General features: G+C 36.7%; 1 protein-coding gene across 4 annotated transcripts in view; it reads right to left on the bottom strand.

Annotated features, from left to right (window-relative positions):
* Window positions 1–655: 655 nt before the first annotated feature.
* TRPC3 (transient receptor potential cation channel subfamily C member 3) overlaps window positions 656–24,882 on the bottom strand; it is a 103,020-nt gene continuing 78,793 nt past the window's right edge. For 3 of the 4 annotated variants that reach the window (XM_031941314.1, XM_031941315.1, XM_012551893.3), the window contains 5 exons: window positions 18,685–18,880; window positions 15,885–16,094; window positions 10,298–10,381; window positions 6,319–6,394; window positions 656–2,053 (listed from right to left, as the gene is read on the bottom strand). In XM_031941314.1, coding sequence (XP_031797174.1) covers window positions 1,911–2,053; window positions 6,319–6,394; window positions 10,298–10,381; window positions 15,885–16,094; window positions 18,685–18,880 — 709 coding nt within the window. In that variant the 3' untranslated portion in view covers window positions 656–1,910. The remainder of the gene's footprint in view (window positions 2,054–6,318; window positions 6,395–10,297; window positions 10,382–15,884; window positions 16,095–18,684; window positions 18,881–24,882) is intronic. The other variant, XM_031941313.1, reaches the window with a different exon arrangement.

The following is a 24,882-nucleotide window of genomic DNA, read 5'->3' as shown; positions in this document are numbered from 1 at the left end:
AGAAGCAAGAGTAGTCTGGGAGATTAAGACTTGTCCCCTTCTGTTATAAGGGAGAAAGTTTTCCTTAACCAATCTGCTCTCCTTGGGGACATCTGCTGGCCACACAAACATGTAGTCACACTTATGTAGCATTCCCAAAACTTCCCAGACAAGAATCTAGCTATGTCTATACAGCTCTTGGGACTTTTCTTTTGTTACTCTTCATTTTAGTGCATGAATTCTTTGCATTAAAAAAAAACATAAAAACTCAAAAGTTCACTAATTGTGACTATTACATTGAGCTGCTAAACATGAGAGGCAACAATGAGAAACCTGCAAGAAGGTTTCAACCTGGCAGAGAATTTAAAGTCTCTGCCCTGTGAAAATGCACTTGGGACTAAATTCAAATTAACATGAGAAACATAAAAGAGACTCTTAAACTGAAAGGACACAATATACATCATGGATATGCAGATATATAAATAAAGCACAAAATAGTGTTCATTGCTTTGGACAGTACAATACATCTTCTTGTTATCAAGCTCTTGACTCAAAGCTCATGGCTCAAAGGCAACATTAATAATTTCAGAACAAAAAAAAGTCTCAGCAATTCTCCCTGAGCCCTATTTGAATATATATGTATATTCAAACATATACATATATTCATATAGTTGTATATTCAAATGTGTGTGCATATGTGTGTGTGTTCAGACACACACACAGATGTTTATATTTTTCAACAGTTCTCCAAAGAAATCTTTTTGGACTACTTGCTGCAAGGGAAGATGTGGTTTGGGCAATTTCTTTTTCTGGCCAATCAATTAGTGTAAATGATAAAGGGTCAGTTGTAAATAAAAGAAAATGATCGATCCATGATAGTTTAACGTATTATAGAGAGTTGATTAGGAGAAGCTGATCAACTTGATAAATTTATAAGGAGATGAGCCTTGGTTCAAGATTTTGGATTTCCATATGATTGTGAAAATGTCCATTAACACCTCCATGATAGGACAGAGGAGGTCTTCTGAGGTTGGATGCTACTCTATAGATGCCATCCCTGTGATTGTGAGGAAGGAGGATTGGTTCCTGGGGAGTCTTTGAAGTTGTGACCCTGCACTCCCACTCCTACTCAGAATTATTAATCTGCTCTGACCTTTCTGATTTAACTATCTCTGGATCCCTCTGAAGACCTACACTCAGACTAAGTGGTCCTTTTGTGCCTACTAATACAGAGAGGTAGCTCAAATTCATAGCCTGAATCAATCTAATTGTACCCAAAAAATTTAATCACTCTTAATCAAAGGACCTCAATAACTTGCAAGTACTTAAGCCCTGGAGATGTCTTCAGTCTTCTCAATAAAATCATCATGATCTAACTGATCACCACAGGTTTTTTTCAACTGGAAAGGATCTTGGAGGTCATCTCTTCTGACTCCCCCATTTTACAGATGAAGAAACTGAGAGAGGGAAAGTGAATGGCCTAAAGTCACAACTATAGTAAATGGATGAAACAGTATTCAACCCGAGGTCCTGTGATTCAAAATATATCTAAATATTCTTTCTACAACATCACACAATAGACAAGTCTACATCTTCTTAAGGGAGATCCAACCTAAATGTCAAACCTCGGCTTACCTCCCTCTACCTTCATCCAGATGATCTCTGATTAGCCCTCTATAACTAGACTTTTTTTGTAAAATTCTCTTATTTTTTTTAAAAAGGTAAAAACAGCACAGACAATTAAAATAAAATTATTTTGTTGATGGATTGAACTAGTCAGGTCTCAAAGTCTTAGCTTTCAAGGAAAGATTTACATAATAAAGGCAATTTATATGAAAAATTGACATAGTCTTCCCCCCACCAAATATCTGTTAGAAATATTATTGCCTGTGTTTGTGCTATAGTCAACAACAGATTCCCAGGCTCTTGAGTCATTCACATCTCAGCATGCTGGGATTTAGTTTCTCTGTGAGTTTATGGATCAGAACTGCTAACTCTTCAGTTGCTTGGGACTTGTCTTCCAAAAGTTCATAGCGCAGACTTGAAATGTCTTGTTTTATTTCTTTCAGTTCACCTGTAGCATTTATGAGAAAAGATTGTAAAAAATCATTTTTGGTTTCTTGTTCATTGAGTTGGAAAAGAATATGTAAAATCTGTTGAGTGCAAAGAAGTCTGAGGAACCTTAGAAGCTGTTTTTTCCAACACCCTTTTTTCTGATACAAAGCAAGAATGCCTCCCATATCCATGATTGTGTGTAAGAAGGTGTAATACCATTGGTCTTTTTAGTTAAGAGGCAGGTATAGTAAATCCATTCTGATTGCATTTTGTACCCAAGGGTTTTTCAGCTTGCGTAAATAATCACTATGAGTAATTGAAAAATTTTTGGATTTGGAATTAGCAACCTGTACTCAAACTACAACTCTGTCACCTCATAGTTATATGATCTTGAGTAAGTAAGTTTAACTCCCTGGGCTTCAGTTTCCAATAGACTCACTCACAGTGCTAAAGCTAAAAGCCTATGAACCTAGTTGGATTCAATATGGATTTATCAAATGCCTTCCTGGAATTGGACCATTTTGAACAAGTTTCAGAGCAGGAGATGGGAAAAGAGGAAGAAGTCACTCCAGAAAAAAGGATTGATATTTACAAGCCCATCGAGGGAATGGCAAGCAGACAAGTTGACTAACCCGTAATATCTGTACCAGAGAAATAACAAGAAATATGATGGTGACCCAGGGGCCATGAGGCACAGGCTGTTAAAAGCAATAGAACAGGCAATCATCTGCAGGTTCCTTAGCACAGCAGTGGGCTGCCTTGTCTATTAAGGGGCCTCCCACCAATGACACTTAGCACCATGATGGCTGCCATAAATGGCTGGCTCATTGCCCAAAATATGGCTCATTCTCAAATTATGATGTAAAGCAGAGGTGTCAAACTCAAAGAGAAGCAATCCTTGCTGGGCAAATTGACTTTATTGTTATAGGTCAGTAAAATTGACTCTGTGACCCCAAATGAGGTTTTCTTAGCAAAACCACAAATAAACATTTTCTATGCTGTGTTGTATTTTAAATTTTATTTTGTTAAACATCTTCCAATTACATTTTAATCTGGTTGGGGAGTTTCGTGGCTAAGTTTGACACTTCTAATGTAAGTTACTATCACTCAGATCTCCCTTATAAAAATAGACTTTTCAACAAGGCAGATATGGGCCTTAAATTAAGTGATTTTCTTGGCAAGATACTCCTAAATCATCTTGCTTTTTTAGTTATAGAATAATCTATAAAGTTACAGAATAATCTGAAAAATACATTATTTTAATACAATTTACCATGACTTTCTAATCTTTTAAAATATAGCATGCTTCCTTCATCTACAAATGAAGGAATTTAGCACCAGACTCTTGGTGAGAAATTTTTGACTTTGGAGTCATTAACCAATATTTAAATGAGTTTATGAAATGATTCCCTTTGTTTCTACTAATATTGAAGAATATGGTTCTAATTTCCACATTTATCTCTTCTATTACATATTAGCTATGTGATTTGGGGCAAGTTTCTTCTCAGGATCCTGAGACTGAAAATAATACTATTTGGGATGTTGGGAGGCTCAACAAGTGATGACTCATATCTAATGTTGAGTGACTATTAAGTGCTCCATCATTAAGTGCCAACTGTGATGACTATGAGTGCTGGGATGTGCCGCAATCTTGGTTCCACCATTCCATCTCCTGGTGTAGAAAGCAGCTCAATAATAAGAAAGTTCTTAAATAGTTAGTGACCACAGCAAATAAGGCAATGAAGAAAAGGACCAAGCCCCAAATGTGACTAAATGTGACCCCTAAAAAAGGGAGCATTACTCTTAGGTTCTTAAACTCCTAAAGGGTAGATCTGGATAGACTTCAGGAATCCATGAACTTGGATAAGAAAAAATTACATTTTTATTTTCAAGTAATCTTTGGTTTTATTTGTAATCCTCTGTTTTCTGTTTTACACATTTAAAACATTATACTGAGAAGATATTTATTGGTTTTGTCAGATTGCTACAGGGTCCAGGACAGAAATATGGTTAAGAAGCCTTGTTCTAGAGGGCAGCTTACTAGATTTGGAGTCAAAAAAGATTTGGATACAGATCCCAGCTTTAACCCTTACAAGCTGTGTGACTCTACGCAAGTTACTTAACCTGTTAGACTTATTTTCCTCATCTGTAAATGGGATCACAAAGCCTCCAATACCTGCCATACAAGGTTGTTGTGAGAACTTAATGAGTTAATCAATGTAAAGCACTTCACAAACCTCAAACTGCCATATGTCAGATATGATTATTATTGTTAAAGAAAATGGCTTCCAAAAGAAAACCCTAATGATAGCTCTTAATAAACAAACGAAGATTTAGTCAATTGGAATAAGTCAAATAAAAAAAAATCCTGTATTAATAATAGATTCCAAAACACTTTCTGACTCATATTTTTACAGAAAATACTTGTTCTTTCTCCACTTGCCAGGGAAGATTAGAGCAGCGCCGTCTCTGATAGCTGGCAGTGAGCCCAAGTAGCATTTGAACCCTTCATGGCCTTCACAGCCCCAAAGGAGAAGCTGAGAAGAGCCAAGTGTTATAAGACTTGGAGGGACAGAGTTAAATCTTACAGGAACAAGTCTTACAACACAGTCCCAAGCTTGTCAAAAGGAAACTGAGGCATCCACAAATCAAGTGACCTGCCCAGCGTCACCCAGATGGCAACTTTTAGAAGATAGCACGTATATATTTAATATATATTAGATTACTTGACATCTAAGAGAGGAAGTGGAGAGAAGGGAAGGAGAAAAATTTGGAGCACAAGGTTTTGCAAAGATGAACGTTTTTGTATTTTGCAAATACAAAGCTATTATTTTAAAAATAAAATTTAAGAAAAGAGTACATATTGGGGAATAAGGTAGGAGGGGATTGGGCTGTGAAGGGCTTGGCTTTGAATATCAAATAGGCCATTTTGAATTTGACCCTGGAACCCATAGGAAATCACTGAAGTTTCCTGATAAGGAAATGAGGTGGCTGGACCTATGCTTTAAAGAAATCACTTTGATAGAAGAATTGTACATGTTTAACAAATATTGGATTACTTGCCATCTAGGGAATGGGGTGGGGAGAAGAGGGAGAGAAAAAAATTTGCAACACAAGTTTTTGCAAGGGTGAATGTTGAAAACTATCTATGCATGTAGTTTGAAAAATAAAAATATAAAAAGAAAAGAAAAAGAAGATTGCATGCATTCTTAACCTAGCTTTATATGAAAGGACTTATCACTGGGCTACCAGACATGGGGTCTGTCTGAGCTCCATCATTACTTTCTAAGTGGACAATTGTACATGTTTCCATGTGATTATTAACCAGAACATGGCATAACTAGCCTTCTGCCTAGCCAATGTTGGGAGGAATAATGGTCCATCAGGGTAGGAAAAGACTTATAAAGACAGATAAGAAATATCCTGTTGGTGTTCCTGCCCAGGAATCCTTTGCTTTCACCAAATGGGAATTAGGTGGTTCTTAGTCACAGAGCCATCATGGGATCTCTAAAATCCTAGACTGAAAGCTGGAAGGGACTTGAAAGGTCATTACCATCTAGTGAGAAAATTAGAAAGGGGAATTGATTTTCCTAGAGTGAAAGAGCCAGTAAGTTTCTGAGGTATTTGAACTCAGATCTTCCTAGCCCCAAGTCTAGTGTACCATTTATGCCTTAAGTCATATCTAGGACTTTATTCCAGGACACCAGACAGAAAGTTTCCTTTCACTCACTGTCTGTTCACATTCCCTCCCCTGACCTCCCCTCTTCTCGACCCTTCATCCTTGCTCTCTTTTCCCCAGGCACAAAAAGCTCTATTTATGGCTCTGCTCAGACACTTGAAAAACATGCCACAGCTTGCTTAGCTGTCCTTGAATTATAAGAAAGACTTAACCCAAATAATCATAAATCGAATTTCTGTAATATTTTAAGATACCCAAAGGGCTTCCTTCCCCCGTCCTTCTCTGTCTCTTTTCCTTCTACCTTCTCTCTTTTTTCCTCTCTCCCTCTCTCCCTCCCTCCTTCTCTACCTCTCCCTTTCTCTCTCCTTCTCTCTTCTTTTTCCTTCCTTCTTCATGCTTTCTTCCTCTTTTTCTCTCCTCCTCTCTCTTTTTCTCTCTCTCTCCCTTTCTTCCTTCTTCCTCTCTCTCTTTCTCTCACTCTTCTCCTCTTCCTCCCTTTCTCTCTCTCTCTCTCTCTAGCCCCCCCCTCCCCCACTAAGAGATGCTGTCTTCCATGTTTGGTGAAACCCTTAGTAAAACAACCTTCTCCTCTGAGGGCCACTCACCTTCATTGACTTCATCATTCTCCTTGTCTACCTGGGCTTTCAGAACATAACGCTTTATGAGCCTTTTCATTATTTGCTGCAGAAAGAAGACATAATTATACCCCTGTTTATATATATGGAAAAAGTCCACAACTTACTCTCCCAAGAGTCCTATGCACCTGCAAGTAAAACATGCCTTGAGAGAAAAAATGCCTTGAATTGACTCTGTTGTAATAGAAGGACCCAGGCAGCCACTGGGACCTGGACAGCTTTAGGGAGGAAAGGGAATATGGAATAAGGGTTCTGGATTCTGCTCCTTTCTTCCTATTTGATCCTGGAAAAACTCCTTACCTGCTCAGAGCCTTTGCCTCTTTAATAAAATAAGGAAGATGATTCGCATAAGAGTCTAAGTCCAACTTCGAATACTGTTTCTGCTGCCAATTAGCTAGACAATCCATCAAATGCTCGATTTTGAATTTTGACTTTGTCTTGCCAAATAAGTAATGAATTATTTCCCAGGACCCCCAGCGCCATAGACTCCTCTTTGAAGTGGCCTATGACATCTCTAGGCACTATGAGATTCTGACCCATCATGAGATTGAAGCATGCCCCTTGACTGCCTAATTAAGAGAATTAATGAATTATAAATGAGACTTGAGCTCCACCAGGGAACTGTGGGCAGATCCTCAAATATCACTGGACATCAGTTCTTCATCTAGAAAATAGGGATAATGACATTTGCATTACCCAGGCTGTTATACTACCTCCCAGGGTGGTGAACAAAATGGTCAGAAACTAGTTACCACTAAATAAAACTGTTATCTTTCCTCCAGTGAATTTTGGTGTCTGAGGTCTCATCATTGGACAGTTGAAATTTCTCCCTCACAACTTTTTTGTTTCCACCATGACATTTAAAGCACCCATCCCCTCCCCAATAGTATATTAGTAGCAAGTCACAGAGGACTCAGTCTAAGGAGGGGGTTAGATGGGAATAATCTGCATAAACAGAACAGAGTATCAGGCCCCAATATCTTCAGGTATATTACTTTGGATCTCCATCTGTTAGGGGGTATGGAAGAAGCAAAAGGCCTAGTTCAGAATGGACATTTAAAAGTCAATTTTCCGGGAGTTCACAATTCATAATATTTCACGTTAAAGAATATTGTGAGGAATCTTTTTGTCTGTCTGTTTAGCTTTCTTTCCTTTCCCTTTCCCTCTCCTTCCCCTTCTCATCTCTCTTCTACCTTTTTCTTCTTTTTTCTTCCCTTTTCTCCCCTTTCTTTATTTCCTCTTTTTAGCATCAGGCCTAAAGTCAGAAAAATCTGAGTAAAAACTGAGCTCTAAGAACTTGCTAGCTGTGTGCCCGACCCTGTCTATATCTCTCCTAAACTGTGAAATGGGGATAACAATAGCACCTATCTCCTAGGGTTGGTGGGAAGCTCAAATGAGGTAATATTTGTAAATTGCTTAGCTGGTACATAGTAGGTAATTAATAAGTACTTGGTTTCTTTCTTTTGCCATCCTCTCTCTCTCCACTCTTTCTTCCATCCTTTCTCTTACTCCCCCCCTTTTTTCTTTCTTCTCTTTTCTATATCTCTTCCGCTTCTCTCCTATTTCCCTCCATTTCTTCTCTCTTTTGTTTCCTCTTTCCCTCCTCTCTTGGCTGTCTATCTTTTCCCTCTTTTCTTCTCTTTCTATCCCTTTTTTCTTCATTTCTCTTCTTTTCCTCCACTCTCCTTTTCCTCTTCTCCTCTCTACTTCACACACACACACACACACACACACACACACACACACACATTTCAAGGAAATTTAGAAAGTACTAGATATGAACATCCAAAAATGCCAGAAATAAAATTGTATTTATATAACTAGTCATTTTTAATCAGCTATGATCATCAGATTAATTTCTCAAAGCAGAGGTCAAAATGAACTCTAAACTATTAGAAAGAATGAAGATATGATATCATTACAATAGATTTAACTCACATTTAAAAGCACTATTGACAGAGATAAAAATACTTACTAGAAATTTAACTTATATAATTAATAAGCTTTTTTAAAAATCTTCTGAAAGTAGATATTTGAAGATTATAAAGCATCAAAAAGTAATAAAAGTATGCAGAAAACTTGATATGAGATCCATTTAACCCAGATCATTTTAAGAGCATTTTGCTTTCTTCCTCTCTTTTTACTCTGTTCTGTCCTCTCTCATTTCCCTCTCTCCTTCCCCCCCTCTCTTTCCTCTCTTTTTCTTTCTTTCTTTCTCTTTCAGTATTTCTGTCTCTGTCTCTCTGTCTCTGTCTCTCTCTCTCTCTTTCTCTCCTTCCTTCTGTAAAAAACAAAAACAAAAATCAACATATTGCTGATGTCACTGGATGATATAGGAATTGGAGATCTAAACAAATCCGGTCTCAGATTCTTCCTAGCTGTATGACCTTGGACACATTACTTATCCTCTTAGCCTTACCACATCTACAAAATAGGGATAATAATAGTATCTATTTGACAGCGTTGTTGTATGGACCAAATATATGTATGTATGTATGTATGTATATACTCTGCAAGTCTTAAAAGTCCTATAAAATGCTTTTTAATGGCTTTGGTGGAATGTCTATTTGGATTCCAATAGGCTAGTACATCCCTGTTGCTTAAAGTCATGAGCTGGCGCTTGAGGCAGGAAGGAAAGAGCAGAACCTAGGTGCTGGTGTCTGCAGGTGATCAGCCCAGGAAGAGAAGGAAGGCGTTAGGAACAATGCCTGGTCCAAGGGCCCTGGGAGCTTGGAGAGAAATGAGAGAATGAGAGGAGAATGAAGAGAGGGAGTTTTGCAAAGATATCAAAGAGAGAGAGGATGCAAGGTACAAGGAGCAGAGCATGGGGAGCTTATTAGTCAGTATTGGGCCAGCTTCATGACACTTGGCACCTGGGCAGCTTCCAAAGCACATGGCTAATGTTGAGCCAGTCTTCAGATGTTTGCCTTTGGCAATAATATATTCCTTATTTCAGTTTATAGCGGAATATTTAAACATCAAAGTTAGCTTCACCAGCAGACAGTGTGAAAAGAAGTCCTCCATCCCCCATTCAAGCACTGTACTTTACAACCATTGAAACCAGTTACTCATCCTTATTTCCCCATACCCTTCCTCCTCATCCTGGGGCTGGATCACCACCAGAAACAGCCTAAAGATTTGGAAACTATAATGATCAACTTGAGGGGAAAAAACCATGCTCTACTTTGGGTGCCCCCACATATCCTTCCTTAAGTGTGAAAGCAGCTTCCATATGTCTCACCCAATATAAAATGCAAAATATACAATATCATTTCAAGGCAGCAAGGTGGTACAGTAGACAGGATACTGGATTGGCATCAGAAAGACTTTAAATCCAATCTCAGACACTTTCTAGCTGTGTGACCCTAGACAAGTCACATCACTGCTGTCTGCCTTGATTTCTTTATCTGAAAATTTCAAATAATAATAGTATCTACCTCTCAGGTAGGTTATTGTGAAGATCAAATGAGATAATAATTGTAAAATAATTAGCACAGTATCTGGCACAAAATAGTTGCTTAATAAATAGTTTTCCCCCTCTCTCTTCACCCTCTCCCTATTTCTTCCTTCAAGGTGATACTAAGGAAGACAAATTCTCAAAGAATGGACAGTAATTTGGGGGGTAAAGAGTTGCCCAAAAGCAAAACATTTATAAATCCAGACCAGGTGTCAAACTTATTTGTATCTTGTCCATGAGATTAACATGGTTAGCCATCATCAAATTTGTACTGTTTTTCTGTAGCCCAACATGAACCATTCATCCTAAACCATAACCATTTTTGACTTTGAATGTTTGGGAATCATTCTTTTGCATCTTCATATTGAACGGGGGTCTCTAAGGTCCTTTCCAATTCTAAAATTCACAGCACAAATGAAGAATGGATTTCCACTCACAAACACACACAATTACAGATGTACACATACATGTATATACATGCCCAGCGCTTACCTGATAGCGTGTTGGCTGATTGAGAATGCTGTTAAAACTGTGTGATTCAAAAACTCTGGAGTTAGACTGAGTGAAGAGGTTTAACTAGGAAAAAATACAATTAACCTAGTAAATGAGAATACATTCATTGGAAATCAAAACTACCATCTACTTTTTTATTTTCTCCCTGGTATTTCTGGAGTTTCAAGTTTGGGGGTAGCATTCTTCTTAAATGTGTTTTAGAAATAATTGAAGGTATTTTGCAGAAGTATTTTGAGACCGCTAAGTGGTACAGTGGATAGACTTTAAGCCTGGAGACAGGACAACCTAAGTAAAAAACCCAGTCTTAGATACTTACTCCCTGTATAATCCTGGACAACTCACTTAACCTCTTTTTGCCTGAGTTTCCTCAACTGTAAAATGAGAATAATAAAAAATTATGAGATAAATGAAATAATATTTGTAAAACATTTAGCAAAATGCCTGGCACATAGAAAGTGCTACATAAATGCTAATTATTACTATTATTATAAACTCAATATCCCTGTTCTTTAAAATATTGAGTGACTTAAATATATAAAACTTATTAAACATATTGTCCATATTAAAAAAAAACTTTTTTCTTCTTCTTTATGCCCCTCTGTATACTCCGGAAAATTGTTCAAGTGCTTCCTTGGGTGAGTACTACCTAAGAATGGGTCTGTTGTTTACTTTACTGAAGTACTTCTATTTATGAAATAAAGAACTTTTTTTTTTCATTAGAATATAACATCCTCGAGGGCAAGATATCTTTTGGTTTTGGTTTTGTATCCCCAGTATCTAATCCAGGCCCTTGCACATAATAGGCATTTAATCAAGGCATGTTGTAATGACCTAAAATGAATTTCCCACCAATAGAAGCCCCTTTCACAGATAGGCTGATGTAAAACACTTTCCCAGATATTTAATTAGAACTTTAAGAAGTAGGCTAAAAGTGTTCAATATTGAAATTTTGAGTGGGTGGGGACAATCACAATCAAGCACTCCATTAATGAATAAGTGATACACACAAGAACAAGGCTAACCTTCCTTTCCATGTATGCAAAGGAGATGGGGGCCCACCTTTACTGGAGTGGGAAGGTGTACCAGGAAGGGCCTTCCATTCCAAAATATCAACGTTACTACTGACTTTCTACCATTACAGCTTCATTTGTTTGGATCTGAAAGATTCCTTTTTGAATAAGAGAGAATTATACCATAAGGCATTCAAAGCTCCCACCTTAGCATCAGACATCAAAATGTAACACAATTCATTTAACCATCAGATGACAATAAGATCATCAGAGGAGGGGTAATGGGTGGGCACTTGAGAGGTGGTTGGGTGCCAGGGTGGGAGAAACTGGAATTGCTATGAGAGAATCCTCAAAGCTTATTAGCTTTTCACTGTTTTCCAAAGGACATCAGGATGGAGTAATGGATAGCCAGGCAGTTTTGGAGCCTAATGAATGTCATTTCTGGTACTTCCTGGCTTTGTGACTCTTGGCAAGTCATTTAAGACCCCAATGCTCTAGCTAACTTTCCAAGTTGCAGAGAAGATGGCACGCAATATTCTTACAGTTTCCTCATCCTTATGCCAGTGAAATCATGGGTCCTTCAGACAATTCTTCCCCATGCTGTATGGCCAGATCACTATATAAGGAGGTATTTTGTTGCTTTCCACAAGAGGTTAGGGTCAGTCTATGGGCCAAGGTTACCTCCACAGTTGTGCAAAAGAGATCTTTTAAGGTCACAAAACAAAATTCTCCCTCCCCCCTTCAAGAATTTTGGAATGATAGGGAAAGAATCAGCATCTGTGAAGAGGATTAGAAAAGGAGGAGAACACAACTCACTGTTAAAAAGCTAGAAAATGTGAATGGCAAGTTTTCAACTTGGTTTATTTTGGCTGGGAAGTCCCTGAGAAGGGGGTTGAGAGGGCTCAACTTCTCTTCTATTTGTAGGAGCCCTGCCTGAGACAAGTTATTCTCCTCTAAGAGAGCAATGGCGTGGGTACCAGCTGTGCACCTTAAAATAGAGCCCAGTGGTGCACCTTCTGGGCTGGGATGCTTGCTTGCTGCTGGGATTTGAGTTATCCAAACACCATCTGGATTAGAGATTCGGGCTGCAGTAAGCAAATGCTACCTCTTTTTAGGGTCTGTCAGTTTTCTCATTAGGAAGGGATAGGGGATTGGGACTGGACTCTGGATGAGGAAATTCCCCATACCAAGGCAGATCACCTTCTTTGTAACTATAATCTTAAGAAAATTGTCAAGAGCATTCAGAGAACTCAGCCAGAGCTATACGTGTCAGAGACAGGACTTGAAACCAAGTCTTCCTGGTTCTAAAGCTGAAAATTTCAAAAAATTAATTGATTCAATCCAGCTGTTAAAAAGGAAGTCAGGTTCAGCCCCCAATAGCTCTGGATTTCTGCATTATGGCAAGTCTTATTTTTAAATGGAGTAAATCCCAGATAATATTTCTTTAGAAGAAGACAGTATGGAACCATAGAAAGACTTTGGGATTTGGAATCAGCGGACCTGGATTTGGGCTTGGGGCATGTCATTCATTAACTTCCCTGGGTCTCAGCCTTTTTATCTCTAAAGAGGAAAGGGTAGGACTGAGATGGTTTCTGAAGTCCCTTCCAGCAACAGATCTAAAATGGGTATGAGGTTGGAATGGACGGTCTCTATATTCTCTAAATCTATGATTCCATGACCTTATGACAACCTCTGCCTCATTCCAATGGTAACCAGGGTGACAATTAGCTTGTGATCCCTTCAGGAGTCCAGCTTTGCCATCTGGTACCTAAGGGCCACAAAATACAAAATCTTTTTGCAGATACTGTAACATAAGCAGGGATGTTTTGAAACCAGCTTGAACCTACAAGAGTGATTGTTAGATTTTGAGTATAAGAGTTTCACTTTGGGATTAGGCAAAATACTACAATACTATTAAAAATTGGGGCTCTTTTGTTGATTCTCTAGATTTAATGTAAATGATGAAAATTAAAGTTGTGTGTCATACTTACTTTATTTCAGAAAGCTAATTGTTAAACATTTGGTAAACTAAACTAAAACTCATCTTTTTCTTAAAACCTGCTAGTAATTGTCCTTGTGTTAGCCTGTATTTGCGGTTTTGATTTTTTTTAATTTTATAGTTGAATATTTTTGAAGACTTTCACACTGAAGATTTTATATTTATCCCCAATGAATTTCATTTTGATTTGTGTTTAAAGTGACTAACTGTTAAATTTTCAGTGTGAGCATTTATATCTTAAAAATAGGCAAATGACACAAATCAGGGCATAATTTATAATTTTGTTTGTCTAAACTTCGGAAAATGATGGAGGAAATATTAATACTACAGCTTTAATTTAAAAGTATGTCATGTTTTTAGGTGAGCTGATAGTTAAACATTTATGAGCAACCCCTAGATTCGGCTCAGTAATTTAGATCTTTTGGATTTTTATGGCTCTTGATTGTTTTTCAGTTTGTTAGCTACCTTTCCCAGTTTTGTATCTTCTGCAAAGCTGATAAGTATACTATGAATCCCTTTATTTCAGTCACTGTAAAAAAAAATTTTTTTTTAACTTCCCAGAGTCGAGCATAGATCCCTGGGGCATTCCATTGGAGGCTTCCTGCCAAGCTAACTGAGCCACTAATGATGACTTTTTGAGTTTAGCCCTTCAACTATTATCAAATCTATCTAACCATATTACCTTTTATTCTACATCTATCTTTGCTCTAAAAATAGTATTATTTCAGTGCCCTAAAAATGCTCTGCTAAAATCTAAACTATATTTTGGCATTCCTCTGATCAGCCAATGCAGTTACTTTGTTTAAAAAAAAAAAAAGGGAAGTAAGATTAGTCTAGCTTGACCTGATCTGGAAAGGAACAGTGATCTAGAATCACTGCTAACCTTTCTAGAGATTCAATAATTCTCTTTCTAATGATTATGTTCAATAATTTTCCTAGAAATCAAAATCAAGTTCATTGGCTTAAAGTCTGCAAACTTTGTGCTCTTTTCTTTTTTGAAAATCAGGACAACATGTGCCCTTCCCTGGTTCTGTGGTACCTTGTCCTAGTTTCCCTTTGCATGATATAGCTCATCTGGGTCAGTTGATTTGAATTTCCCAAGGGCAAATGTCCTCTTATTATTGCCTTATTTATTTTATGTAGGAACTCCCTTCTAATCATTTTTTCTTGTCAAATTCAGACAGATATGAACTGCAGCTATCAGTTATCATGGCCTATGCATTCCAATTAGTGATCTCATTCCTTCTTTTAATTTCCTTTTTCTCTATTTTAAAAATTTGATAGATATAATAGATAGATAAAATTTTATTAATAATGTTAGTATTTTAATAATAAAAGAGGTCAATGACACTTTTGAATGCCAAAGACCCCTCATGGAGCCCTCCCAATGCTTATATGCCTTTGAAAGAGTCAGTAACCTGAGAGTAGCAATGAACTCTGATTGGTTAACAATAAGAAAGTGAATATTATAAAGAATTACAAATGTGGGCAATTCAAATGAAGTCTTGGGACAAGTAACTTGGATCTCACACTAAAGAGTCTTATCAACTTCCATATCACCTGTCTGACAAAAGGGAGAATTTATATTTTCCCAGATCTGAGTAAACACAATGAGCAGGAATCCATTCATTCACATAAACTTGGAACTTCTTTTGCTGTCTTTGATTAGATCTTAGCCTGGGTAAGTCTTTGCCCAAGATTTCCCACACTGGTTGATTTCTCGATGAGGAAGTAGAAAAGGGGAAAAACATTGGCTTTAATATAATAATTGGTCATTAAATACAAGAGAAAAATAATCTCTCACAATATAATTAAAAAAAAAAGCCCATATGGGGTGTGTGTGTGTGTATACATTTCCTTTTTTAAGATTCTAAAATCCATTCTGAACCTATTAAGTTAATTATACTTCTCTACCAATTTTTTTTTTATTAAATAATAAGTTTTCACTATGCAACATGGCAGTTTCATCAGTCTTACCCATTCCATTTTGATCCCCAGTGCTTCATTGGGCTAATTCAGAACCTCTAAATAGTAACTGAAACTAGATGCTAGAAAACTATGAGCCTGGTTTCAATTCTTCCATTATATTTGCATTCATTTCTATGTCTATTACTAAAGAAGTTCAGATTATTTAGCCTTGAAAAGAGATTGTGGGTTTGGGGGAGGGAGGAGCTAAAGCTTCTCAAGAATAAAAACATGGGAAATGGTCAGTTGTTTCTACTCCAGATAAAATAAGTAAAAAAAAGGTTTAAGTCATACCTAAAGAATTTAGCTTGAAACTTTGAATGTAGAAACATGAAATATGAAAAAAAGCAAAATGTATATTATCTACTTTTTTTTTTGCCTCCAATGGACTAGGTGAAGTTTTAACTAAAAGCATGTAAGTTTTCTCTAAAAGCCCTAGAATGATACTAAAATATAGTTTATTCTATCAGAGTCCATGAAGAATTCCAACACCTTTCAACTTCACAAGGAGAAAATAGTCTACAAATAACAAAGGACAATGATGGGGAGACAACACATTTATTTGAGGCCTGGAGAAGTCTTCAGTACCTACCCTGGATTTGGAGTTACCCATTCCCATTTCTATATCCTTCTGCAGTCTTCTCCTCCTGCACTTGGAAAAATTAACAATCCGCATGATGAGATAAATAAAGGATTTGGGACTGGGTACCAGACTGAAGGGTGGGGGTAATGTTTTTCCATCATCAAAGTACGATAACCAAAGTTTTGAGCGAGCGAACTTCCATTCAACATCACTGTCATCCTGCATCACATAGGGGGAAAAAAGAACCAGCTGATGTTTTAAACTAAATACTTTAGAGCAGAAGTTCTTAACCATGAGGTTCATGAACTTATTTTATAACTGTATTGCAATGTAATTGGTTGTCACTGGGCACTTTTAATTCCTACATATTGGAAGGGCTGAAGTTAATGGACTGCTTGGATTCTGTAGTTCTGAGCTGCAATGGGCATAAGCCATTTAGAAACTGGGTATTTGTACTATGCTGGAAACCAATATGGGGAAGAAGGGAGAGAAAACTAGTTAGTAATCTTCCTAAAGAGGACCAAATAGAGTAGATCAAAGCCTCCTAGTTGTTCAGTGTGAGATTCAACCAATGTACTTTCACTATACTTCTAACCTGAATGGAGAGAGTCCTTCAAATTTTTTTTCTTTTCCTTTCTTCCTTCTCCCTTCCTCTCTTTCTTTCTAATTGCAATTACATATAATTGGTTCCATTTACAATTCCTAAGTATTTTATTTTATAAACTTAAAAACTGTATCCTAAGAAGTACTCCAGCAGCTTTTCCAGACTGCCAAAGTGGTTCATAACACAACAAATACTATAAAACCCTGGTCTAGAACAATATTACCCAGTAGGATTTTCCCAAAAGATAGATACAAGTACATACAAATATGTAGGTGATTTATTATTTTATTAATCTTTTATTAGTTTTTCTTTATATTATAATCCCAAAAGGCAAATGAGATAACATTTACTAAATAACTATTGACCCCCATTTATTATTTTGCCTCTATTAAATTTTTATGAGAATTTATAAGACATGTTTTTGAGGACATCCTTGGTAAAAATATGGGACAGCAGCAGAGAGGCTTTTTTCTACAACAGACACAATGGATTAAAAAATACAGAGAATATAAGCTCCCTCTGTGCTTATTTTCTGACTTTTACCCAAAGAAAATGCATTGGACTAAGTAGAACAAAATCATCAAAAGTCATCCCTCAACAAGGAATTTTTCATTTACATGTTAGGTAATACAAAATTCAAGGGAAAAGGAACCCTAGAGATATTTGTTTAGTAATCCTCTATTTATCAATAGAGTAGAATAATAATAGTATCAAGATAAGGATTGCAGCTGGAATTTCAGAATGAGAATTCTCAGGTGAGAAAACTCCCTCCATTAATTCAGGGCAGTATCTTCTCTGCAATTTATAATTTTAAGAGAGTTATCTATAGCACTTAGGGATTAAGTTAAGTGGTCTGCCCAGGATGGTATGGTCAGTATTTTCTGAGGCAGGATTTGAATACAGGCCTTTCTATCCCCAAAGTTGGCTCTCTATCCACTGCAAAGCCCCAATCCATCACTTGCAGGTAAGATATAAAATGGAAAGATACATGGTAGTCCAAGTTGGTGGCCATAGCATGGAGAATGCCCTATACAAGGTTCACATGGGAGAGGGATTCCCCATAAATCATGAGTACCCCAATTGTTTTTGTTTGTGGATGATATTGTGCTGAATGCATCATGACTCAAAACATTACAATAAGGTCAAGTGTAATGGGCCAGAACTCTGTACTTGAAACAAGGATTCTTACAAGGTGTTAAATCAGTGGAATTGATAAGACAATGGTTATCTAGTTTAGCATGGTGCTTAATAGTTCTCTAGTTCAGTACATGTACTTAGTACTTAAGATAGTTCTACAAGACTGTCATCTATTCTACAAGATTGACACCTATGATGATGTAATTATAATAGTCCAAAGACCTCCAGAAAGCTAAATCAGGACATTACAGTCAAGACTAATTCAAGACTATTCAAAAGAAATGAGTCTAATAATGCATACAGGAAAAATTAAGTAGTTGAAAAGTATGCATTTTCCAGTTTTTAAAAAACAGTTGTATGGCAAGCCCATTATGCCATGACAATACATATATATCCAGAAGTTCCATGTTTCCAGCCATATCATTGTCTCATGAGTAGTATTGCCTTCCTCATATTTTGTTTTGTTTTGGTTGTTTTTGGTTTTTTGCCTATTGCTTTGGGAACAGTAATCATATTAATACTATTATTGCTTCTAGAAATTGAATGTCCATTGATTCCCATTAGACTTAACTTACTACCCCTGGGACTTTTCAAGCCAAAGCATTAATTCCCTGGCCTCCACTCCTTTATATGTGTTCTCTTCCCCTATAAAAATACAAGCTTCTTGAGGGAAGAGATTATCTTGCTTTTGTACTTGTATCCTCCATGATTAGCACATTAAGTATTTATTAAATGCTTTTCATTCATTCAGTCTGGGACAGACACTGCAAGTAAACAATAGTTCACTCTCCTAATATATGCTTTTCAGTGGGCTAGAGATTTGTATAAAATTGATCTGCTGGGGAATTACTTTAAAAAATCAGCACTGCCATTTAACTTCCTGTTTCACTTGGGTAGAGGTGGAGAGGAGGATGGAGGGTAAGGGAGTGTGAATTTTTTTCACCTCTCTGGACCTTAGATTCCTCATTTGTAAAATAAGGGGTCTGTCTAAGGAACCCTCAGTCCTCACAATTATCATATTATTAGAATGTCCTGAAAAAAGATGGAGGGACTGCCCTCAAGACTTACCTCAATTTCCTGGTAAGAGCTATTAATCATTGCAATCAGCATGTTCAAAAGGACTACAACCATAGTGACGTTGTATATTCCATAGAGAACATAACCGATATTTTCAATGAATTTGTGGTCATACTTGAGCACCACGGATGTCACTTCAGACAATCCAAATATGGACCAAAACAAAGTCTTGAAGCTTTCTTCCACACTGTTAAAAGAAGAAGGATCACAGTGATCAATAAACTATTCTTGATTAGACAGTGGAAAAACTGGAAAGCTCAATTCCACAAGTTCTGAACTTTTCATTTAGCCTGTTTCTCCTACCCTCCTCATCTGTAAATGGAAATAATAAAACCACCTCTCTCCTAGGATAGGTGCTACAATTGCTATGAGAAAAAAATGAGATTATACAACCTTGGTGAATTTTAAAGTTTTAATAACTTCAATAATTATAATAGCTAGCATTTATATAATGCCTACTATATGCTAGGCACTGTGCTTTACAAATATTATCACATTTGATCTTCATGACAACCTTGAGAGGGAGATATTACTATTATCCCCACTTTAGAGTTAAAAAACTGAGGCAGAGGTAAAATGACTTATCCAGTCACGTACCTAATAGATGTCTGAGGCTGGATTTGAACTTAGTTATTCTTGACTCCAGAGTCAGCATTGTATCTATTCTATCACCTAGCTACCATTATATATGAATAAATGTACCTATGTATAAATGTTAGAAAGTTATAAAAGAATTTAATTATTTAAAATTTTGAAATATTTTTTCTTATTAAATTCCACATAACTACCATAAATTCCATATAACTAAATATTGTTTTTTGATCTTTGTAAAAACTTTTATCAGCAGCAGCTCAGAGCCTGAAAGAGCTGCAGTTGTAATCCTAGCCTTTAGATTATCCAAAGAATAAAATTTTAATGCATAAATGACAGTTTTGATGTAACCCCACAAGAAAAAATCCAGTGGAGATAGGTGAGTTGACCAAGGCAGTGGAGTAAGAGAATGTCTCCTCTGCTACTCCATAGTCAGAAAAAGTATCAAGCAGATATATACAATGCATAAGGACAGGATGTGCCATCATATTTAATGAAAACTTTATTATTCAAAATTCACAGAACTACTTTAAAGGAAATTATTCACTATAAAAGTTCAGTTTTTTTCTCAGGAGATGGACAGCATGTTTCATCATAAGTCCTTCAGAGTTGTCTTGGAACATCGTATTGCTAACAATAACTAAGTCATTCACAGTTGATCATCTGATAATGTTGCTGTTACTTTATACACAGTACATTTCACTTTGCATCAGTTCATGTAAATCTTTTCAAGTTTTTTTCTGAAAGCACCCTGCTCATTATTTCTTAAAACACAATAGTATTCTATCATATTTACATAGCACAATTTGTTCACTCATTCTCCAATTGATGGTCATCCTCTCAACTTCCAATTTTTTACCACTAGAAAAGAACTGCTATAAATATTTTTGTACATACAGGTCTTTTACTTTTGGGTTTTTTCATCTCTTTTGGAGTACAGATCTAGAAATAGTATTGCTAAGTCAAAGGGTATGCATGGTTTTATAGCCTTTTGGGCATAGTTCCAAATTGCTCTACAGAATGCTTGAATCAGTTCACATATTCACCAATAGTGCATTAATGTCTCATTTTCTCCACTTCACCTCCAACATGTCATTTTCCTTTTCTGTCCTATTAGCCAGTCTAATAGGTATGAAGAAGTACTTCAGAATTATTTTAATTTTCATTTCTCCAATCAACAGTGTTAGAGCATTTTTTTCATATGGCTATGGATAGATATGGCTAGTTCATATGAAAACTGTTCATATCTTTTGATCACATCAATTGGGAAATGGTCTCTATATGTTTGAGAAATGAAACCTTTATCAGAGAAACTTATATTTCCCCTCCATTTATTCTATTGTCTTTCCTTTTACCCTGTCTCTCATTAAGTGTTTTGCTTCTGACTACCATTTCCACCAATATGCCTTCTTTGCCCTCCCCCCTCTCTTATCTCTTTCCCCTCCTAAAGATTTCTATATCCATCTAAATGTTAATGAGGGAATAACATAAAGACAACTCTGCTGAGAGTAATTCATTTCCCTTCACATCCTACCTCTTCCCCTTCAATGTAAAAACTTGTTCTTGCCTCTTTTAGGTGAAATAATTTACCTCATTTTGCCTCTTCCTTTCTCTTTCTCCCAGTTTATTCCTCTCTTACCCCTCAAGTTTATTTTTTAAGATATCTCCCATCATATTCAATTCATACCTGTGTCCTCTACATATATGTATGTCTGTATATATGATTCCTTCTAACTGTCTTAATAAAGAAGTACTTATGAGTTATAAATATCACCTTCCCAGTTAGGAATGTAAACAGTTTAACCTTATTAAGTGCCTTATAATTTCTCTTTGCTGTTTACCTTTTTGTGCTTCTCTTGAATCTTGTATCTAAAAGTCACATTTTCCATTTAGCACTGGTCTAAAGATTATAATAAGTTTTGCTGGGTAGGTGATTCATGGTTGTAACACTAGCTCTTTTGCTCTCTAAAATATCACATTCAGACTTCTCCAAACCTTTTAATACAGAAGCTGCTAAATTTTGTGTTATCTTGACTATGGCTCCCTGTCACTTGAATTATTTCTTTTTGGATGCTTGCAATATCTTCTCCTTGACCTGAAAGCTTTGGATTTTGGCTATAATCTCCCTGGGAATTTCCATTTTGAGATTTCTTTCAGGAAGTGATCAGTGAATTCTTTTAATTTCTATTTTATCCTCTGGTTCTATAATGTCAATGCAGTTTTCCTTGATAATTTCTTGAAAGATGATGTTTAGGTTCTTTTTTTGATCATGATTTTCAGGTAGTCCAATAATTTTTAAATTATCACTCCTAGATCTGTTTTCCAGGTCAATTATTTTTTTTTCCTTCCTTCCTTCCTTCCCTCCTTTCTTTCCCTTTTTTTTTCTCTTCCTTCCTTCTTCCCTCCCTTCCTCCTTCCTTCCCTCCTTCTCTCCCTCCTTTCTTCCTCTCTCCCTCCTTTCTTCCTCTCTCCCTCCTTCCCTTCCTTCCTCTCTCCTTCCTTCCTTCCTTCTTTTCTTCCTTCCTTCCTTTTTTAGCAAGGCAATTGGGGTTAAGTTTCTTGCCCAGGGTTACATAGCTAGTAAGTGTTAAGTGTCTGAGGCTGGCTTTGAATTTAGTTCCTCTTGACTTCAGGGCCAGTGCTCTATCTACTGGGCCATCTAACTGCCTAGTGTTTTTCCAATGAGATTCACATTTTTTATTTTTTCATTCTTTTAGGTTTGTTTTATTGTTTTCTGATTTTTCATAAAGTCATCAGTTTCCATTTGTTCAGTTCCAATTTTTAAAGAATTATTTTCTTCAGTGAGTTTTTGTACCTCAATTCCATTTGGCTAATTCTACTTTTTAAGGAATTTTTTCTTCAGTGTATTTTTTTTTACCTTTTTTTCCATTTGGCTGATCCTGCTTTTTAAGACATTCCCCTCATTGACTTTTCATACCTCTTTTACCATTTGGTCTAGCCTGTTTTTTAAGGTGTTAATTTCTTTAAAATTCTTTTGTGTCTTCTTTACCAAGTTTTTTTTTTTTTTTTTTTTTTTTTTTTTCTGGGATCACTCTCATTTCTCTTCCAAATTTTTTCTCCATCTTATTTGATTTTCAAAAGCCTTTTTGAACTCTTCCACAGCCTGAGACCAATTCACATTTTTCTTGGAGGTTTTGGATGTTGGAGTTTTGAATTTGAATGTTGGATCTTCTTCTGAATGTATGTTTTGATTTTCCTTGTCACCATAGTAACATCTTGTGATCAGAACTTTTTTTCTATTGTTTCCTCATTTCCCCAGCTTATCTTGACTTTGAAACTCTTTGTCAAAATAAAGTTCTGCTTCCAGGGTAGAGGGCGCACTGTCCCAAGCTTCAGGGGTTTTGTGCAACTGTTTTCAGAGATACTTCTGAAGACCTGTATGTTTTTAGGTCTCCCAAGGTGTCATGCTCTAAGGGGAGATATGTTTACTACTTTCCTGGTATGTGCTTTTATCTGTGTGTGACACAAGCACTCTTTTCTGCCTTAGAAGTGTGAGGAGGGTCCAGTCCACAGTGGCTATAAGCTCTGGGGTGCTGGTGCTCCTCCTTGCTTTGGGACTGCCCCCCAGGACTGTGACTTGAATCCAAATGTGGGCAAAGCAACAAAGTCCTGCTTCAGTGCTAGCAAAAAGACCCCTCTAATCTCCTCCTGACCAGTTCAACCCTCTTACTATCTGTGGACTGAGAGCTCCAGGAGCAGCTGCTACCACAACATTCAGTGACTTTTTAACTTTTTTAACTAAAAAAGCAACAACAACAAAACAAACAACCCTCCCTCAACCCCACAGTTGGATTTACTTTGTTTTATATGTACTTATATGTGTACATGAGGCTTCTCGGTGGCATAGTAGATAGAGTGTTGTTCTTGAGGCAGGAAAAGCTGAGTTCAAATTCTACCTCAACCAGTAGCTCTATGACCTGGACAAGTCATTTCGCCACTTAGCCTCAGTTTCCTCAACTGTTAAAATATGGATTATAATAGCACCTATCTCCTTATTATTGTGAAAATCAAATGAGATGTCAAGCACTTTGCAAAAGTTAAATCATTACGCAAAAGCTAGATTATCAGGTTGTTGAGATAGAATGTCCCTCAATAGAATGTAAATCTTGAGGGCAAGGGTTAGTTTAGTTTGTTTCTGTATTCCCAGAACTCATATGGTAGGGGCACACAGCAGGTGCTTAATATTTGCTTGTTGGTGATTGACAATTTTATAACAAGAAATTAAGGCTTTGAGACTTTTTCAAGGTGACAATTTGTGCACTCTCTTGTCTCATAGATGAGAAAACTTGGGACCCTCAGACATTAAATGACCTGTCCAAAGTCACATAGTCCAAAGCATGTCAGAGTAAAAAGAGTACTGGCCTAGAAGACAGATCCCTGGGCTTGAGTCATGGGGCTGCTGCCATGACTTAGGTGATCTTGTCTCTTTGCCTCCAAGGGCCTCAGTTTCCTCCTCTGTAAGGTAAGAGGTTGGATTAGATGATTTCTAAGGTAATTTCTAGTTCAAAATTCATGATCTTATGATAGAATGACTACATCAGAGACAGAACCTATGTTTCACACAGTTCCCAGCACTGTTCTCCTCTTAATGTCTAGAATGTATGTCCAGACAATTGTTTTGGGGGGTTCAATATGGAAAAAGGCAGCTGGATAGCACAGTAGTTAGAATCTCAGGTCTGGAGTGAGAAAAACCTGAGTTCAAATCTGAAGCCAAGAAACTACCTATGTGACCCTGGACAAGTCACTTAACCCTGTTTGTCTTAATTTCTTTATCTGTAAAAATGAGCCAGAGAAGGAAATGACAAACCATTCCAGTATGTCTACTAAAAACAAACAAAAAAAAAAAAAAAAAAAAAACCACCCTAAATGGCGTCACAAAAGGTTAGATATGACTGAAAAACAACTAAACTACAATGGAAAAAATGAGCAAAATCATTGCCAGCTTTGACTTGGAATTATTTTTTCAAAAAGCCAACAAGTCCTTAAGCCAAATTCTCTTTCAACAAAGTGTTGTATATCACAAGGCTGATGCCCGTCCCAAAGACCAATCCTCTGAAACAGAGCTTTGCTGGCTGAGGAACAGCCCTGTATATAACTAAGAGCGCATTTCTCTGATGTTCAAGAATCTGAAAAATGAAGCTGGTTCCATTATTATTTGGGCAGGCTAAAACACAGGGTCAAATCAAATGAGAAAATTTACTTTAGAGATTATTTTATATGCTTTATGACTCATTTGGGAAGGGACAGGGAAATCATGAGTCTTTTGCATTTAGAAAAATTCTGAACTTATGGAATTTAATCATAATAAATTTAGAGTCCTACATTTGGGTTTGAAAAAAAATCAGCTTATAAATACTTAATGGGGGAGTCATAGTAATTTGTCTGAAAAAGATCTTGGGGTTCTAGTGAACCATAAGTTTAATAGCCAACGGTGTGACATGGCAGTACAAAAAGCTAGTATGATTTCCTTTGGATGGTGCTAGTTCCTGTGTACTCTCTCTTATTCAGAAATCAGTTAGCATAGACATGAAATTTGCAGCAGTAAAATTGAGTGTGCTGAATCAGATTAAAAATGTA

This window comes from Sarcophilus harrisii, chromosome 6, assembly GCF_902635505.1.
Source record: "Sarcophilus harrisii chromosome 6, mSarHar1.11, whole genome shotgun sequence".
In the NCBI taxonomy this organism is placed as follows: domain Eukaryota; kingdom Metazoa; phylum Chordata; class Mammalia; order Dasyuromorphia; family Dasyuridae; genus Sarcophilus; species Sarcophilus harrisii.
Note: the sequence above shows the minus strand (reverse complement) of the source record. Positions and strands in the feature narration are given on the sequence as shown.